Consider the following 20,602-nt stretch of genomic DNA (forward strand, 5'->3'; position numbering starts at 1 on the left):
GTCAACCTGTGGTTTCACATGTATTGGTCGGTGATGAGTGTGATGAGAAGACCCATCGTCCAATCAGCATTGTTTTGTTTTGTCCTGTACGTCTTACTGTAGTCATGTTAGTGCTCCGATTCGCAAATAAACCATTGAAAACCCTAACGAAGTTGTCCTTGTAGATGCTTCAGTATGTGTTTTTTTTTGTTTGTGACTGTTTTCCCGTATGACTTTTTTCAGTGTGCAATATTCATTAAAAAGATCCCGTATTAAATATGGGCAAACTGTACAGGTTGAACGGTACGATAAACACACAGGATGTCAGAAAGTAGGAGCCTGTTTATTAGCCCTCACGATTACATCATAATCACATTCACCTTCCTCTTCCTCGCCCGTCAGTCCATAGAATCAACTAGAAAAGTCCAAAGGTTATATTTTATAGACAAACGTCCGTTAGAAAAACCACAAAAAAAAAAAAACCAAAACAAAATGGGGAGCTTCCTGACTCAGAGTCGCCGCCCAGGCTAACAAGCTAAAATGCTAACGAGCCACTCTGTAAATAGGCAGAGCAACGTTAGCGTTTAGCATAGCAGTCTTGAGAAGAGCGTCTTCTCCTTGTGGAAAAGGGTGGGAGGGAACTTTTTTCAATGATTTCGATGACATGAACATGTAGCATTATTAGCATTATCATAAGCAAAACAAATATACATCAAGATTTGTGGCAATTGGCCAGTAGGGAAGGAGTGAAAAATAGCAAACATAGTTATATCACACGGAAAAAAACATACACACATCAAAAACACAATCATTACAACCACACACACAATGGATACACACACTCGACAACAACACATACACCCTCCTTCTCTTCATTTTGGATGGTTTGGTATGAAACGACTTGAGCGCTCGCTCATGCTAATGACTCTAATCAAGCAAACAACGCAGAAACTCATTTTGAAGTGATGAGACATGCACAATGAATTAGCATATTAGCTAAACGTGAATATATTATTTCAATAGACCCTTGAACCTAACTCATCATCATCACACACACACACTTTGCTATAGCACCTTCTTGTCACTAAGGCTAAGTCAAAAGGCAAAATGATAATCAAAAGTGTGAAAATAAATTCATTTTACCAACAACATTAATAGATTTACGCACTTTTCAACAAAAAACGTGACAGATTGCTAGCACTGTAACTACTAGCTTAGTTTGAGTACTTACATCCTAGTTAGGTGCCACCCGCCAGCGCTATATCACTTTTTTGCACAGCAGAGAAAGCGAATACTAGATCGTCTTGTGCAGTAAAAACTTCAAAAACCAAGCGTAAGAATGAGCTTCAAACCGGAAAGACATGATTTAGCATGTCTCGCTAGTGAAATGGCAAGTGAAGAACCTCAAAATGATTGAGAGTTCCTGAACTTAAAACATCTCTGTGCTATGAGATGCAAAGCGCAATACTATGCTAGCGGTACACACTTTTGCTAAGGCCAGGCGGATAAAAATTATGCAATGAACAAACTTTACGGTTCAAAATTAGCAAAGTGGTCACCAGTTCTGTGAACAGTGTTGCCAACTCATCAACCGTTACACACCTCAAGCACTGAAGACAGACACCCACACACAACAACTCATGCATGAAACCACATTCCTTATGACAACAAACAATAGATAATCACATCTCAACCACAAACACACATTCTCGCCAGCCACTACAGACGCACTAAGGATGGACACAGACAGACACGCACGCAAGAGCCCACAAAAAAACGGGTACTATCCAAAAGATGTGCTTGCTAAGATGCAAGCCTGCCCCATTTTGTGTCGTCTGCTGTCAGACCACAGTTACCAAAATTTAAACTTAGTCAACAATTTCAGACCTGAATGAAAAACCGTAAACCAGCGTTTAGTCACAATCGCTTCCAAAATGATGTCAAGAAATCGAAACGTTTGACCGTTTCCTATTAAAAAAATCCGTCACATTTCTGAAATTAAAAAAAAAAAAAAAGTATAACAATCTGCAGCATGTTTAAACTCATTATCAACCTGATCATCATCGTCTTCATCAAGACTGCTAGGCATCACGTGGTGAAAAGACAAAACGAGTGGAAGTGAACTTTGTTCAAAAGTGTCCATGCCGGAAAAAAATGACCCCCCCCCCCACAACCCAGAGAAAAAAAAAAGTCAGACAGGAAGTCCGACACATTGGAAGTTAAAACCAGAAGAAGAGCACTTCCTGTTTCTGTTAATTTGCTCCAGAAAAGGCAGGAAGGAGGCGCGGCGTCCGAGGGAGGGAGAGTGGTGGGAGCCTCTTTAGTGATCCTACAGAGACAGGAAATTATATCATCAACATCAAATTTATGTTGACCTGTTTAAAAGAAAAACGAAGAACAAGTCTCATAACAAATTTTACTTGTCAACACGAGTACAACCAAAACAGGACAAGACTTTTTAGTTTAAATGCAAGGGCCTTAGTGGATAAATCGAAAAATACGTATATCTCAAACTCACTTTTGGAGATGGTTCATCACTAAATAACTGTGCAGGAATGTTCAGTTTGCCTCGATTGGTTTGCGTCATCTCTTGAAACAAATGACATTCCCTAAACAGGATGGACGACCCTCCAATTCACTGGGCACTTCATCACAACAGATTTCAAAATCTCATTCCTTTAAAAAATTTCGCATGTCCGAGCACACTTTTCAAAATATTAAAGACAATTATCTACAGCTTGCACAAATTGCAAATGCATTACATTACATTACAGTTACCTACAGTTGGCACAACGACAAATTGGACACAGTGGTACACTAACTCTTGGGACATGGATTGTCACCTCTGTGGCGGGAAAGGCGCCCGAGCTGGTGTGTGGGGCAGAGAAGTTCCGACTAGATATAGTCGACTCGCCTCCACACACACTTTGAGTTCTGGTATGAATCCTCTTAAGATGGGTTGGACTTTCTTCCACCTGTTGTGGCGGCAATCCCTAAACCTTCAGGTGGACACCCTAGGTAAGGGATGCCATCAAGCTGAAGAAAGAGGCCTACCGGCTCTTTTTGGCGTGTGGGATACCGGAGGCCGCTGACAGGTATCGGCTGGCCAAGCCAAATGTGGGTTCTGCGGTGCCTGAGGCAAAAACTCGGACATGGGAAGAGTTTGGCGAGGCCATGGAAAACAAATTCCGAACTGCTTCGAGGAAATTCTTGTCCACCCTCTGGCGTCTCAGGAAAGGAAAGCTGACCTCGACTCCAGACGTCTTGAGTCGGTGGGGAGAATACTTGGAAGCCCTCCTTTAATCCCACAGACACGCATTCCCTTGAGGAAGCAGAGTCTGGGGACTCCGAGGTGGGCTCTTCTATATCTGGAATCAAAGTCACTGAGGTGGTTAGAAAGCTCCTCAGTGATAAGGCCCCAGGGTTGGATAAGATCCGCCTGGAGTTTCTAAAGGCTCTGGATGTTGCGGGGCTGTCGTGGCTGACACGCCTCTACAACATTGCGTGGACATCGAGGACAGTGCCTCGGGATTGGCAGATCGGGGTGGTTGTCCCCCTTTTTAAGAAGGGGGACCGGAGGTTTGATATCAGTTATTGAGGGATCACACTCTTCAGCCTCCCCGGCAAATGTCTATTCAGAGGTGCTGGAGAGGAGAGTCCGTCGGGAAGTCGAATCTCAGATTCCGGAGGACCAGTGTAGTTTTCGTCCTGGCCGTGGAACAGAGGACACGCCATATACCCTCGGCAGGGTCCTTGAGGTGCACTGGAGTTCACCTAAGTGGTCTACATTTGTTTTATGGATTAGGAGAACGTGTTCAACCGTGTCCCTCGGGGAGTTCTGGGGGGGTGCTTCGGGATTATGGGGTACCGATCCCCTTGGTAAGGGCTGTTTGGTCCCTGTACACCCACCACTGTACATCGGAGTCCGCATTGCCGGCAGTAAGTCGGCTTCGTCCCCGGTGAGGGTTGGACTCTGCCAAGGTTGCTCTTTGTTACAGATTCTGTTTATAACTTTTATGGACAGAATTTCTAGGTGCAGGGAGGTTTGGTGGCCTCAGCATTGCATCTCCGCTTTTTGAAGATAATGTGGTGCTGTTGGCTTAATCAAGCTGTGATCTCCAACTCTCACTGGAGCGTTCTGCAGCCGAGTGTGAAGCGGTTGGGATGAAGATCAGCATCTCCAAACCAGATACCATTGTCCTCAGTCAGAAAACGGTGGCATGCCCTCTCCGGGTCGTTCAAGAGTGAGGGTATGAGATCGACAATGGTATCTGACTGCCACCGTTACCGTTTCTGTTATTTTATATATATATATATATAAAACAACTTTAGTAAGGGGGAAGTGTAAATAAATTATAGAATTAAGATTTGTTATCAATGAAAAAATTAAAAGTGTTCATTGGCTGTCACTGAGTAGCATTTGCGATCGCTACACAAAGCTAACTAAATTACCCCCAAGAACGGCCAGAGACGTAGGACAACCAGAGGATATATAAGAAAGACAGGGCTGATGGTAAAGGATAGCTTGTTGAAACAGGAGAATGTCATTGTCAGTCGCGTCGATAAAAAAAGCTAAGGCTATGCTTAGGTCGGCTCGTTTTTTTCGTCTTTTTCAGCCTTCGACACTCAAGCCATCTCTTTAACTGAACATTTTTATGTTCTTCCACATCTTTGCCAGTTAATTTGGCACCTGGGACATCATTTTCGGAGAGAGTTGGTAGGTTAAGCTCTGTAAACATCTCCTTCGTACACAATTTCCATTCATTTTCTTATTAGGGACAAACGGTGACTTGTCCCTACTTAGCAACAGTAGCTAATGTCATGAATATTAATGAGATGAAGTGACGTGTTGCTTGCGGTACGTCATTCAGAAAACTATAAGAATTTGATTGGATGAAACTTTACCCATAGAAATCAAATCATGAGGTTTGGCACGCCCTCCTGGCTACTTTTGGCTCTTTGAAAGTGGCTGACCAAACGCAATTTAAAAGGATAATGTAAAGTGCTCATTTGTCATTAAAAATACATTAACATAAAAATAAAAAATAACCAATAAAAGCATAAAATATCCCCACCCAAAAAATTGCACATTGTTCTGGTGTCTAAAGTGAAGATTTTTTATTTTTGCCCAGCGGAAAAAATGAGGGTCTGTAGGGGTTAAGCATCATGTTCAGCATTGTAAATGTAGCTTTAGTGTCTCAGTGAGAGGCACAGTAAACATTTTGGCTTGACTTGTATTAGACGCAACAATGTCTGTTTGATTACATCACTTCCTGTGCTCTACCTGGATCTGGGCAGGGTTCCACAGGTACGGCTGTTGGCGGTAATACTCAGCCAGCGCTGCTGTGTAGTCCGGCAATGAACTCTGCTGAGACGACTGACCTGCGCAAAAATACCAAAATATACATCATCATTCTTTTAGGTGTCCTTAAAGAAGCTTAAGTCAAATATTTTCTTCTTGTAGTACAGGGAGTCCTCGGGTTAGGATGTCCTCGACCAACAACTTTACGACGCCTGTTCCTTATCCGCCATTTAGTCCCCGGAACAAATGTTTCTACTTAGCTACTGTAAAAAGATTGTCTGTGTTTGTGTGCAGAGAGCATCTTTGCTTTTTCCCCCCTCCTTTTTCACATGATGGTCCCAGAAGAGAAAGCTGGTCCTCTCGCTATGCTGGTCAAGCCAAAAGAAAAATGATCATGAAACCAAAACATAATATCACAAAAAGATCAGCGAAAGGAGAGATCCTCCTCTCAGCTGTAATGGCAAAGACACAATATCATTTTTTCATTTTAATGTATCGTAGCGTCTACAAAATGACGCCAACTTTGTTAGCGTTTTCAATGGCTTATTTGCAACCGAAAGCACAGAACACTATTATAGACCATTGCAGACGCCAACAAAACAACAGCCGTCACAATCCCGCTAACTTGTACATCCCTTCCTCCCACTCTCTCATACATGCAACCCGATTCGTCAGAGTGTTTTTGTTTCTTTATATGAAGTATTTTGACATCAAGACTTTAATAGTGAAATGCGATTTATGCGGAAATTCGGGTTATTTTACCAGCATAGGAACAGAACTCGTCCAGAACTCGAAGACTCCCTGTAGTTGTAAAAGGAGTATAAGTAGTACATTGTATCTTGTAGTAGTCCTGGAAGAAGCTTAAGTAGGACAATATTAGGGTGAAAAGGATTGGGTTTTCAATTAAAAAATATGTTTTTCTGCTTCATGCTCGTACAGCCTCTCACTCTCCCTCCTGCTGCTTTTCTAGGTCAGCCGTGCATTGGAGTTCGCTAGTTAAAGTTAACGATGATTGACAGAGTCTGTAGCTTTGATCCTGCCAGAGAAGCTTGGTATCTGTACCATCAAAGGTGCAGATGTGTCAGTCATCGTCTAGCTTGTTACAAACTAGCAGTAGTGTGCTGTGGCAACTCATTGTGTAAGTGAGAGGCTACGTGCGTGCAGCGTGAGCGGATTTGAGTGGACCCGATTTAATGAAGCACACTTTTTTCCTCCCAGTATCGAATTGGAAGTCATTATCATCAGATTCTCAAAATCAGGTGACTCGGACTCGGGTGCAAAAAAAATGCGGTCGGGAAATCCCTAGTAATTATAGTAGTAGTCCTAAAAGAAGGTAAACTATCACACATTCTTGTCATAATCAGTCATGAAAGGAGTAAAGTATAACATTTCTTGTAGTAGTCCAGGAAAAACATCCAAGTACAACTGTTTCATGTAGTAATCTTAAAAGCTAAAATAGTACTTTGTTTCTTGTAGTAGTCCTCCCATGCTTTGCTGTAGTCGCTCATCACACTCGCAGGCTGACTCTGCTGACCTACAAACACATGCAAACATATTTAGATGGATGAAATATGGAGGAAATGAAGTATAGGATACTCCAGATTTTTAAAGTTTTCGTACGAATGAATAAATGAACATGTCAAACGTATCCTACTCCTTTCCCATCCATCACTCTTTCGTTTGTTTACATTTATAGTCAAAAGCAGTTATATTATTGCATTGCTACCTATTACAGTATGTATTATCATCCGTATGATGAATCATTTTTCGTAATATGAAGCGAAAAAAGCTTTTAAAAAATTTTCCATGTACCAAAGCTTTTGTATCTCGGGGTACCACTGTACTTTAATCACAAATTGCGTTTCTATGTCACAAAAATGCCAAATTCATTGGATTTGATAATGTGGGCCCTTTAAATTAAGCACTACATTGAATTGGTCATGGAACAAATGGAACTCATAAATCAAGACCTGTTTGATTGTATGTACTTTACATACAATCAAAGCCTGGGAGTTTAGCTCAACAGTGAATCAACTCGACTCCCGACCAGTGTTGGTGCGGATTTGCAACACAAGAGTATTTAAACCGCTCATAGAATCTGCCCTGATACGGTGACACCGCTTAGCTATTAAAGTGAAAGCCACCAACACCTTTGTTTACATTGTGGAGGAAAATTACCGCACGTCTTCACACAGATGATGTGAATCACCATTACTCCGCATGTGCATAAGACAAGCTGGCGCCATTTTAGACATGCAGGAAAGATAGCCAATGGGAGAGGAAGCAGTTTTAAAAGAAAAAAAAAACAAGACAACGTTGCCTATCAAAATAGTTGCTGACGAATGTGTGTGCCGTCTTGACTAGTCTGGTAATTTTCCCGGCTCTATTGTTAGCCTTTAGCGCTTCAGTTTGTATCAACGATTACCACTATTCTGATAAGGCAAGCAAAATGGTAAGTGGGCTAGGAGGTGGGTTTGAGAGAAAAATTGAGCTTAAAAAAATGACGGCGACCATTACATTACCATTTTTTGTCACGTAATGGTGACCACTTAATTAATCTTGGCAGCCCTACGGCTATAACATATGCACGTGTGTATCATGGTTTGGTGAAATGTATGCAATTGTGATTTATGTGGGTGTGCATGAGCATGGGGTGAACATGCGTGTGTGTGTCTGCACTAGAGATGTCCCGATCCGATATTTGGATCGGATCGGACGCCGATATGGGCAAATAAATGTGCATCGGTATCGGATCGGAACACGGGAAAAATTCCGATCCAGACTTCCGATCCAGTTTTTTTTTTTAAAATCTGGCCCGGGTTTTCCAGCGCACCGATTTACATAATCCATTCCAGTTTTTGCTTCGGTTTCCCTAAAATCCGGTCCGCATTTTACGGCACACCTTCAACACACTACATTTACATTACCGTCTCCCAATTTACCGAGAGACTTTATCGGTAAATCATTTCACCTTAAAGGACGACAAAGACGAAGAGGCAGAGAGCAACATATGCCACAATAAAGTCAAGCGTAGTGGTAAAGCTGTAAGAAGTTTTAATGCAACCAACCTAATCAAGCATTTAGCGAAATACCACCACAAACAATATGAGGAGTATGTTAAGAAAACCGAAGACAAAAAGAAAGGTCCTACGCAACGAACACTGGCAGAAACTTTTGCTATGCGTGACAAACTGGCAGTCGACAGTCCCAAAGCCCAGGGAATAACAAGAGTCATTGCCGAAGAATTCATTCTGGATGACGAGCCATTATCTCACGTGAGTAAAGACGCACCATCCAACACGCAATTCGGTCGCTGAAGATTCGAGAACGATTCACAAACATCCAAATTCCGATTATTGAAATATGTCAAGTAAAGCGGAACTAATACACAGCGCGGTCTTCGGGACGCCATGAGAAACTGACCGCATTGCGTCCCGAAAGTAAACATAACTTGTCTTAGACCCGGGTAATGCCAATGCACAACTCACGGCTTTACCTCAACTCATGCCACTGGATAAAAAACACAAGAATACCTGACTTCTGCTGACAGCCGCAACAAACTACGTCAACGTAGTTTTACTGGAGATAATAGATATCATATGTATATAGATCCAGATGCTACACGACAGACATTGAAGTATTGAAAACCAGATGCGTTAGTAAACAGCCGCCATCTTAAAGCAGAAGACTTCCCTAGTAGGCTGTTGTGAACCTTCCAAGCGAACCTAATTAACTTTTTATCTAAAATACTCCTAAATCGGCAAAATCTTGACTTGAAGCTATCTTCAAAACAGTTTTAAGACTTCCACATGTCGAAAGTAGATAGAAGGGAAATTATGGAATAACGGGAGCAATTTTAACAACTTTAACAGTTGATTCGCAAAATTAAATGAATTGAATGTAGTTTAAAGCTGCTGATACAGAATGGTGACTTGAGTATTTTATTTACTGTTTTAAAATTTTAACTTGATACTGAAATAGAAATAAACCTGAGAGGCTTTTTATACAATTTTTGTAACTAATGCACGAAACATTAAAAGCATCTAATAGCTTGGGGGATTTGTGGGATTTTCCACTGAGGTTGTTGGTGTGTTTTGCTTTTTTAAGACAGTTTACAATATTATTTGCACGTTTTACTGACTGACTATGCCATTTCTGTGTGTTATTTATAATGTGTTTGTCACTGAATAAACAGGTCAGTTTCTTGTTACCAACCGTTGTGTGTTATTCAAACTCACCTAATTCAGCTGGCTAGTTGTTATCAAGAGTACTAAAACCTTTTTCAACATGAGTCTGACAACTAAGTAAGGAGGCTAAATAACTTTAAACTTTAACACATGCTCAGATAGGTCGGTATCGAACAGTATCGGTATCGGATCGGAAGTGCAAAACAATATCAGTATCGGATCGGAAGTGCAAAAACCTGGATCGGGACATCCCTAGTCTGCACACTTTTATGTATGGGTGTGTGTGTGTGTGTGTGTTGTGTGTGTGTTATACCTGGGTCTTGTTGGGCAGTGTTCTGCCAACTAGTCTGGTATGTGTTCCCCCACACGCCCGTCAGGAAGGTTTGAGGACCACCACAGCTGCAAACACAAATAAGTAGGTCACATGACACAAATAAGTAAGCAAGCACAGTTTTGTCAAGGCAACCTACTTTTGGTGGGTGGGGCCTTGAGTGAAGTGACTGAAACTGAAACCTCCGTTACTCATGATACCAGAACCCTGAACACACAACATGACCTTCATCAGCATCATCACCATTTTCATCAACATCTCTCGATCTTGCTCTTCCTTATCAACAGCATCACAAATTGACAATAATGACATATTTTTTTCTGTAACACAATCAATTTCATAATGTTCAACATAATTTTTGCTTTTTAATGTATATGTTTTACATTTTAAAGTGATAAGTTAAAAATTTTAGCGTAATATTTCGCACAACATAAGATCAGTACATATTTTTAGATGTTTCCATGTTTTACATTTTAAACTGAGAAAATAATTGCATGTTATTTAAGTTCGACATTTAAATGCATTGAGTTTAACGTTTAAAGGAGAGGTTTCACATTTGAAAATGCATTTCTCATAAAGCCTTTGTTGATTTTGTGTCCTTTTCCTCCACAGTTGCATTACCGAAGCCCTTGAGCGCATCATTTTGAGTTTCACTGTGCAGTAGTTAGCCTATATGGACAGTACTTATAGACAGTATCTCTTGGCCTAAACCAAATATGAAGAAATGAGGCAGAAAACCAAAACCAGTAATTCAAAATCATCATGTCATTGGAGCCAACTGAGTTGCTAGTGTTGTTTGCCTTTAAGTTGTGGCTATTTCAATGGCGTACCGCACGCATGCTATTTTTAGACCATGACGTCGCATCGTAAAGCGGAAGTAAAGCCGAAGTGGGACATTATAGACCCGCCCTTGCATAGAAACAACGTAGTTTGTGCTACTTTTCGCCGGTAATCTTTCAAAAACGAACATGCCGATCACGCATTGCTTTTTTGGAACTTGTAGAAACGACTCTAGACATTACGACACATGGAGGATGTTTTCTTCATACGTTTACGGAAACCAAAAACTCGGGAGGAAAAAATGTGAAGACCAAATCAACTTGCGCGGACTTTCACAGCTCGGTGAATCCATTCACATTTCATATGCAGTAAACATTTTGTTGGGTTGGCATGGTCTTTCAGAGGACAAAGAGTTAAGCCATTTTTATATTTTTAACTTATTTTTTTTGCGTAACGTTGTGCCGTACTGCTTCTGTCTGACAATGAAAGACCTGAAAAGAATTACAATGGTATCTGACTGCCACTGTTACCGTTTCTGTTTTATATATATATATATATAACAACTTTAGTAAGGGGGAAGTGTAAATAAAATATAGAATTAAGATTTGTTATCAATGAAAAAATTAAAAGTGTTCGTTGGCTGTCACTGAGTAGCATTTGCGATCGCTACACAAAGCTAACTAAATTACCCCAAGGGACGGTCAGAGACGTAGGACAACCAGAGGATATATAAGAAAGACAGGGCTGATGGTAAAGGATAGCTTGTTGAAACAGGAGAATGTCATTGTCAGTCGCGTCGATAAAAAAAGCTAAGGCTATGCTTAGGTCGGCTCGTTTTTTTCGTCTTTTTCAGCCTTCAATTTTTTATATTCTTACACACATTTGCCAGAGAATTTGGCACCAGGCACATCATTTTCGGAGCGAATTGGTAGGTTTAGCTCTGTAAACATCTCCTTCGTACACGATTTCCATTTATTTCCTATTAGGGACAAACGGTGGCTTGTCCCTTCTTAGCAACAGTAGCTAATGTCATGAATATTAATGAGCGGAAGTGACATGTTGCTTGCGGTACGCCATTGCAGGTCAGCTCCAATGTAGGAAGGTCTGGCACCTGGAATAAACATTACTGTGGATGGATTCTCAAACCTGATTACTAGAGGTGTGCAAAATTTCAGATTCTTAGATTATTCGCGATTCGGCCGTGGAAGATTCGAGAACGATTCACAAACATCCAAATTCCGATTATTGAAATATGCCAAGTAAAGCGGAAGTACAACACACTCAGCGCGCCGCGCGGTCTTCGGGACACAATGAGGAACGGAGCGAGAGTAGCTAAACATCATGCTTCTCATTACCCGGCACCTCGGGTAATGCCAATGCTCAACTCACGGCTCTAGCTCAACTCATGCCACGAGATTAAAAAAAAACACAACAACATACCTGACTGCCAGTGTTGTTAATAACGGCGTTACAATATAACGGCGTTACTAACGGCATTATTTTTTTCAGTCGTGGGTAATCTAATTAATTACTTTTCTCATCTTGGCAACGCCGTTACCGTTACTGAGGATGGAAAGGCATGCGTTACTATGCGTTACTATACTGGTCGAAAAGTCTGAGGGAGACGGACTCACCGAGACGACAGAGCAGAGCAGGAGTGGGGAGAGGCAAGAAAGTTGTGACGCCGAGCAGACGCGATGCTAGGTAGCTCCAATAATACATGTTGTAGCCGATAGCCTACAAACTACGCCCGCATGTTATTGTAGATATGGTAGACATGGTAGATATCACATGTACTGTATATAGATATACCTAGATGCATAATGACAGACATGGCACTAAATGCGTTAGTAGACAGCCGCCATCTTGAAGCAGTTCTTTTTAGGACGGCTCTGTTGTAGAGAACCTTCCTAGCGAACCTCAGTAACTTTTTATATAAAATACTTCTAAATCGGCAAAATCTTGACTTGAATCTATCTTTAAATGATGAAACAGTTTTAAAACTTTCATATGTCGAAAGTAGAGAGAAGGGAACTAATGCAATAATGGGAGCAATTCTAACAACTTTTAACAGTTGATCCAAGGTAAAGAGTAAATTAGGGTAAAGAATTGGGCTCGGGCCAATTGTACCAAAAACCTTCACAAAAAACTTCACATAGTGTGGCCAATGTTTTTTTTTTTTTTTTGAGGGGAAAAAAAAAAAAAGTAATTATCACCAATTACTTTGCCAAGTAACTAATTACTCTTACATTGAGGTAATTGAGTTACTAACGCAATTACTTTTTGGGAGAAGTAATTTGTAACTATAATTAATTACTTTTTTTCAGTAAGATTCACAACACTGCTGACTGCTGCCGAAAAGCTGCTACAAAGTACATCCACATAATGTTACGGTACATATCATTTGTATAGGACTAGATGCAATTTAGATTCGGTAGCGTTAGCAGCACATCTACAAAAAGCTAGATGCGGGTGTTAGTAAACGGCCGCCATCTTAAAGCAGTCCACTTCCCTGCAAGGCTGTTGTAGCGAACCTTCCAATCGAACCTAATTAACTTTTTATCTAAAATACTCCTAAATCGGTAAAATACTACTTGAATCTATCTTTAAAATAGTTTTAAAACTTTCACATGTCGAAAGTAGACAATAAGGAAATTATGGAATAACGGAAGCAATTTTAACAACTTTAACGGTTGCTTCACAACATTAAATTAATTGAATGTAGTTTAGAGCTGCTGATAGAGAATGGGGACTGGAGTTTTTTATTTACTGTTATTTTTGTATATTTGTTTACTGCCATATGTTAACTTGATACTGAAATAGTAGTTTGGTTTAGCCTGAGAGTATTTTTGAACAATTTTGGAACTAATGTACAAAACATTAAAAAAAAAAAAAAAAAAAAAAAAAATGAAGGAGGGGGGTGCATCAATAATCGTTTTATAATCGAATCGGAGCCTCTGAATCGTAATCGTAATCGAATCATTAGGTGCCCAAAGATTCCCAGCTCTACTGATTACACAGGTAATGGAGTCACTTAGCACTAAAGTGTGTGAGCCAGGAGATCTAGGTGGATTGGGGCTAGCTAAAGGGCTTGATCTGTTATGTCTGAACAGGCTCGACACGATTGACAGGCCGTTTAGGGCTAATGTTGATCTCGCTAGCAGGTTCGCGTGCGTGAAGCTTGAGAGCCGTTCGCCGAATATCTCATTGTGGAATATTTACGTTCGTGGGTAGATCTCAATAGCAACGCTTCTCCACTCACAAAAAGTTAAAAACCAAGTCTCCGAAAAAAAATTTAACAGCCTAAAAATTCGAGGTGGCAACTGCAGGAAAGGACATGAAAGCCTCTTCGGAGCCTTCAATGCTGTAGTCAACATTCAAACGTGAGTTTAACATTTTAACACAATAGGTTGCACAGAATGTGAAAACTTTCGTATTTTAGCACAAGTATCACGATTTAATGCTTAGAATGTCACTGATGAATCCCACCTCTGCCTCAATTTAAGACAAGAAAAACCTTGCTGCTATAGTTGCTAAGAGTGTATGAGTGTGTCTTACCCCGATCTTGTCATCAATGAGCTGTCGCGCATGTTCCATCTGCTGCGCGGACCCCCTGATTGTGAAGACCCGTGTATTAGGGTCGGTGGAGGGAGGCGGGTTTCTCTGGAGCTCCACGTGGGCTCCCGACTGCTGGTTGATGCTCTTGATGGTTTCACCCCCTACGCACACCCCCTCCACAGTCAATTTTTGTTCACTTGGAAGAAACAGTGCTCCTGCCAGGCACAGTTACCCGAGAGCTGCATACCTTTGCCGATGACCAGTCCGCACTTGTCGGCCGGGATGGTGTATGTGACCTCTTGAACGGGACCAGGAGAACCCACGGTCCAGTCCGCACGACCTCGAAGCCGGCTGCTCCTAAGCGCCGAGCCAAAGCCGTCACGCTCCTGAATGAAAGTTTTGTGAATTACTTTCTCCTACGAGTGTCACTGTTGGAATACTAGAACACTGCTTACATTGAATGGGGATGGAATCCTCAAAGCACAAATATGCAAGTAGAATCACTACAAGACAGTAATGAGGCCAAAAAATACACTAGCTGACAATTGAATGTGACACAAAATTATCTGAACTATTTGGAGCAGTATTTTTTTTCATCTGCAAAACCTTTCACCTAATTTCCCAGACCAAAAAGTTAACACATTTTCCAGGTAACTGTATTGACAAATATATTAGAATCAGCCTTCAGAATCCCCATACAATCCTGCATTCAAAAGGCTGGTGCTACTTTTCATGATTTTGGTGCTATATTTTTAATCATTTAAATTTGGCTGAGTTAGCATCTTTTAAATTTACAAGACGATTTTTACTGCCATTTTACAGGATCTTTAACTGGAAATGATCTTAGTAACATTAATACATTACTACACATCAGTGTTGTTCAAGTTACTTTTGAAAAGAGAAATATTTACTTCTCTTAATAAAAACATTTAAAAAATAAATGTAAGTGGAGGGGGTTGATTCAGCGTATGGTAACATTTTCCTTGCACTTAAAGTTTGTTTTAAGCCCCGTTGTGTTATTTTATATTTATTGTAATTTTCTGCCACACATTGCGAGTCCGTGAAAAAAAGGCCCAAATCACACCGATCCATGGCGCAAAAAAGGTTGGGGAGCACTTAATAGAGCGCCTTTTCAATTGGTTATGAGCCAGCCATCAGGACAAGTGCTCAAGCGTAAGGGCGACATGTGAATTGTGCATCTGTACTTTTTGCAGGTTAGCTAAATAAGAAATGAGCTCCCCTGATGAGTAAAAATAACACAAAGTACAGAGAAAAGTGGTGATCTGGAGCATCAGATTCAAAATCAATAATATCAACAAAATGGAATGTCTTGAAACTGCATCTAAATGGCTGGGATAGAATATTTTGTGGAGCATAAGGGATTTTCATTCACTGTGAGTGTTTGATACCTGCGCAGTCTGGATGAGATCATTGATGAGATGCAACGCGTGCTGACAGCGTTCCGGCTGGCCCATCACCATGGCTACACGCTCTGGACTTATGCCGTCATCTGCATGACAGGACCAGGACTTAAAGGGGAACTTCAGAATTGTTGACATTTGGCTTAGTCTTCGAGTTAGCTGGGGTTTGTTTAGTCAGTGGAGTTGATTTCAACCAATTCCGTGCAGTTCGTCAGTTATTTGTGAATTTCAGGAATCTGGAGTGGCTAAGCTAGCGCGAGTCAATGATACCATCGTAACATGCCAATAAAAAAAAAAAACATGCACGCATGAGAATCACAGATAACCCATGCAATAAATAGTGTTTTATTTCAGGATAAAGTTATAAAAATTTACCATTGCATGTCAATAATTGTGGTATGAACAGCAACATTTGTAATCCAGCAGCTCTGCCGGGAATAGGCTGCAAAGCAGAGTGACATTTTTTCCACTGGTGTGTATGTCGTAGCCAGCAGCAATTAACCACAGTTTATATAGTTCCTCGTTCTTCATAGGGAATTTGTGTAAACTTTCATTTGCCCATTTCCTGTTTCCACAGCCTCTAAATGCACATTTTATCATGTTGCCGTTCTTCAGTCAAGATTCAGACTGATTCTGCACTCGAGGAAGGTGGGAAGTCGGAGTTTTCCAGCCTCCGACCAGGAAAAATATCATTGGAACGCCAATTGAACCCGGAGGCCCAGGTCGCGAAAAAAAAAAAAAAAAAAAAAAAGTACCCTGGCTTCACGAGCTGCTTCAATCTGACGTCACCTGACAAAATGGCGTTGCCCGTCGAAAGCACACCGTCAAACTAAAGAATGCAGTTTACAGTGTGTGCTATTTACCTTAGTTGTCTTTTTTCCTCCACTATTTGATCGCTGACAAGAAGGCAGGTTTTCTGGGGGGTCAAAATGTCTTTTGATGGCCAAAACAAAAAACAACTTGTCATGATCAGCCATCTTGCTGTTTGCATACGCTTGAAACGCTTTCAGGTTGCAACTGGTATCATCTGAGTGGGATAAGTCCGACTTCCCACCCTCCTCGAATGCAGCATGAGTACAAGTGGCCAAAGCACTCCTCTCCATTTTGGTCACATTAATCATCGGGAAAAAAATTGTACTGCAGAATTAAATGAATTACGGCAGTTTGTTCTGACATCGTTTTGGCCGAATGGATATTTGGAACAATGATCTGCATTTAGAATTTATTTGACTATGTTAGATCTGTTAAAATAATTTTTTATTGATATGCTGAGATGGGACCATAGACAACCGCTAGCTAAAGTCCCTTTCCGACTTATATCCGAGTAAATTCCCGTGTAACGTGATTGTGATTCGATCGTGTCATGGCTTTCAGACATGGGGAGATATCCCGGGAATAACGCAGGTTGGACACTCTCATAGACTTGTCCCATGTTGTCGACTCAGCGGTCGGAAGGCGGCTGGCGCGATTTTATAACCCAGACATTACGTCTTTTTTGGTTGGCATTGGCAACAAAATAAACCACACATTTCCAAAGATGGACGATGGACTCTCTTCCTCGGCTTTTACGATCCATTAGCAATTTAATTACGTTACGTTTTCAGTTTAATTTAGCTATTTCCATCTTGCCATGTTGATAATTGCGATGTTTGTTTTCTGCTTTTCGTATTACTGCAAAAAAAGAGGAAATGACTATCAGCCTGCCATGATATTAACGTCATCAGCCTTCACGCTGTGACCCGGAAATTTTAACGCCTGCTTTCACACATACTGGTTCCCGGGAAAGTCTCTGACATTATACTAAGATGCGACTCGATTAATGTCCGTGTCATCTCCGTGTCAGTCGAACCGGGAACTTGCGTTCACACATAAGGACTACGCGTTTGAATCCTGGGATTTAAACGGTGTTCAGGTGTATGTGAAAGGGGCTTAAAGTCACTCCGGAACCCTGAAACAAACAAATGACTGACAATTTGCACGGAACACAGTATGTTGAAATCAACTCCACCGACTAATTAAACCTCCACTAACTCGAAGATTAAGCCTGATGTCAAAAATTCTCAACTTCTGTCTTAAGAATATAGGATTGTTCAAGGTGGTATTATAGAACAGAGTGCACAATACCCGCTTTAAACTGAATCCGCACGCCGGCATCATTCTGTATTTTCTTGATCATCTCGCCGTTGCGGCCAATGACGATGCCGACAGCAAACCTCGGCACAGAAACCTGCCAGGGAGAACGCAAGGGCCACCATTAGCTCACTCGTTGACAATTCACGAGCTGAGCTTCGTTTTGGCCATGCGTACGTCCAGGCTGGTTCCTCCCAGCCGGGCGGAGAAGTCACTGCGTCCCGAATGGAAGTCGGCATCCTTCTCCCGGATCACCTCCAGCACCAGCTCCTTTGCCACCTTCAATGCATCACCATATTACATTAAAAAATGAAGAACTAAACCATTATTAAACAAATTACCATTAATAACCATCATTAACAGATCACATATTACAACATTTATGAATAGAATGGAACATGTAAAAAATGACGTCGGTCATCATGAACTATCTCGGTAACGATAAAGGTTCGGTAAACCGCCCGGCTCTAGCCTGGTACCCACACTTTTTTACTCCAAAGCCACACTGCGGTAACGCGTACAGAATGTTGTTAGGCGGCATTTCTGGGTGTTGTTGATAAATGGCTTTTGCTTTGCATAGTAGGGTTTTAAGTTGCTTAAGAATGTAGCTCTGAAGAATGGTTTCTGAAGTGTTCTTTAGCTAACGTTGTGATATCCTTTACAGATTGATGTCAGTGTTTGAAGAAGTGCGCCCTGTGAGGTTGAAAGACAATGTCATAATTTTCAGCCTTGCGGCTGACATCCAGTGATCTCTCCAGATTCTCTGAGCAATTTGAAGATATTATGGAGTAGGGCTGCAGCTAAGTAATCGATTAATCTGTCAATTAGTTAGTTTGAATAATCGAGTAATCGGATTAGGAACATTTAATGCGTTGCAGAATAAATTTTCGGAGCTGTAAAACAAAGGCTTACTAAGTCTGCCCTTTCAAAAGAGCATTAAATGTGTATACAAAATAAAATTCCCAAGTGTTTTTTCAAACTATGCAGGATTTCACTTTCATTTCACAATTGTAATATATGCATTTAAAAATAAATTAAAACACCTGAGCTAAGCCTAAAAAAAATAATAATAATTAGCTGAAATGCTACAAAATGCTAACTTTTGTTTATAATACTCTTAACAAATCAGTCAAACACCTATTCCCATGGAAAACTGCTAAATATACCTCTAAACTAAATTATGAATGCATAAACAATCATATTAACTCAAACATAAACTTACAACCTGATGTTGGACTTAACAAGGAGCAGCTGGATCCAGCCATGTTAGACTAGTTTCGTCATATTGACTCCTGCTACAAGAGGGCAGTGAATCCACCCAAATCAATAAAACTAAATCCAAACACATTCAAAACCAAACATTACAACACCACTTGAATGAAACGAATCCGGGAAGCAGCAAAACTTGATGCAAATCTTTTTTCCTAATCGAATTACTTGAGTTAATCAATTATATCTTTGCAGCAATATTATGGAGTCGAGATTATAAAATCCCTAATTGCCTTGCAATTGTACGTTGAGGAACATTGTCCTTAACTGTTCGATTATTTTCTCACGCACTTGTACATAAACAGGCGAACATTGCCCCATCTTGAATTACATGAATGACCGAGTGGCTCCGGGAAGCTCCATTTATACCCATTAATGGCACCTACCTGTTCCCAGTTAGCCTAATTATTATTGGCTAAAGGTTTTACCAGTTTGAACATTACATATCTTGTCTTGTGTATTCAATTAAATATTGGCTGGCAACCAATTCAGAGTGTACGCTGCCTGCCTACTGCCTGTAGTTAGCTGGGATGGCTCCAGCACCTCCGCGACCATCATGAGGAGAAGCGGCATGGAAAATGAATGAATAGATTTTTTGGGGGGGGAACTTCTCACATAATTTGTTCTATTTTCTGATTCTATAACAGCCATATAGTTAATGTATGCGTCTTACCGCTTTAGTTATGTTATGTGAACCAAATGAAAAGTCTCCTCTGTCATGTACTTTAGCTATACTTATGACTACAAGTGAGAAACACTGTGAGCAAACATGATTGACTTTTATACAATTGAACCTTGGCAGCGGTCACACATCGCACAAACGCGATTGGGACCAAACCTCATTGGTCCCAATCGCTCAGCCTGCAGGTTAGGTTCAGGATCACAACTGTTGCGTAACATTCACTACCACCACATCCGCCTGCAGCACCATGGCATGTGAGTGTCATTTACAGATGTCTCTGCTGCTCTCTGTATCTGTGGTGTTCTCTGTCAACATATTTGTGTTCTCCTACTAGCCTCTGAGTTCACATGGCTCTTCTCACTCTAACTTGAACACAGCACATCCCAGACGTGGTTATTGATGGCTAGAGCAAGATATCAGGGTAAGCCAATCAGAGACAGTCTGATAGAGTACGTCAGGTCTAGTTGACAATTTCTTCAGTTGATTGTTCTTTTTTTTTTTTTTTTTTTTTTTTTTTTAAATTAAAGTATTAGTTATTTTTTCAGAGTCGTAACTATAACTCTTGACTTTTCAAAAGTAACTTCAACAAAACCAGCGAAGAGTAGGGTTTTCGAACCTGAACTTTGTATGGGTCTCCAGAGATGCGGAGAGGTTTATCAGCTCCTGTGGGCATGGGACCGTCCTGGATCATCATCATCTTGACGCCCGCACGTTCCTATAGGACAAGCAAACGTCACTAAACGATTGAAACAAACAAACAAACAAACAAACAAACAAAACTCCATTATAGTAATACCTGCAGCTGCTTGATGGTTTCTCCTCCTCGACCAATAACGAGCCCAACCTTGCTGGCCGGGATCAGCATCTCCTGCACAAGGACCCCGCCCTCCCCGTCGCCATGGTAACCAGGACCATTTCTGCAGCGCTCCACAATCTGAACCAGGAGACGCTTAGCTTGCCTAC

At 41.0% G+C, this 20,602-nt stretch overlaps 1 protein-coding gene across 1 annotated transcript in view; it reads right to left on the reverse strand.

Annotated features, from left to right (window-relative positions):
• Positions 1–292: 292 nt before the first annotated feature.
• The window catches only part of LOC130913503 (far upstream element-binding protein 3-like), a 39,636-nt gene continuing 19,326 nt past the window's right edge, over positions 293–20,602 (reverse strand). The window contains exons 7-18 of the mRNA XM_057832172.1: positions 20,436–20,598; positions 20,256–20,354; positions 17,866–17,967; positions 17,683–17,785; positions 15,547–15,647; positions 14,385–14,523; positions 14,138–14,298; positions 9,939–10,006; positions 9,782–9,867; positions 6,744–6,815; positions 5,264–5,361; positions 293–2,308 (exon numbers count right to left, since the gene is read on the reverse strand). Of these exons, the coding sequence (XP_057688155.1) occupies positions 2,300–2,308; positions 5,264–5,361; positions 6,744–6,815; positions 9,782–9,867; positions 9,939–10,006; positions 14,138–14,298; positions 14,385–14,523; positions 15,547–15,647; positions 17,683–17,785; positions 17,866–17,967; positions 20,256–20,354; positions 20,436–20,598 (1,201 nt within the window). The 3' untranslated portion in view covers positions 293–2,299. The remainder of the gene's footprint in view (positions 2,309–5,263; positions 5,362–6,743; positions 6,816–9,781; positions 9,868–9,938; positions 10,007–14,137; positions 14,299–14,384; positions 14,524–15,546; positions 15,648–17,682; positions 17,786–17,865; positions 17,968–20,255; positions 20,355–20,435; positions 20,599–20,602) is intronic.

Source organism: Corythoichthys intestinalis, chromosome 3, assembly GCF_030265065.1.
Source record: "Corythoichthys intestinalis isolate RoL2023-P3 chromosome 3, ASM3026506v1, whole genome shotgun sequence".
NCBI lineage: Eukaryota > Metazoa > Chordata > Actinopteri > Syngnathiformes > Syngnathidae > Corythoichthys > Corythoichthys intestinalis.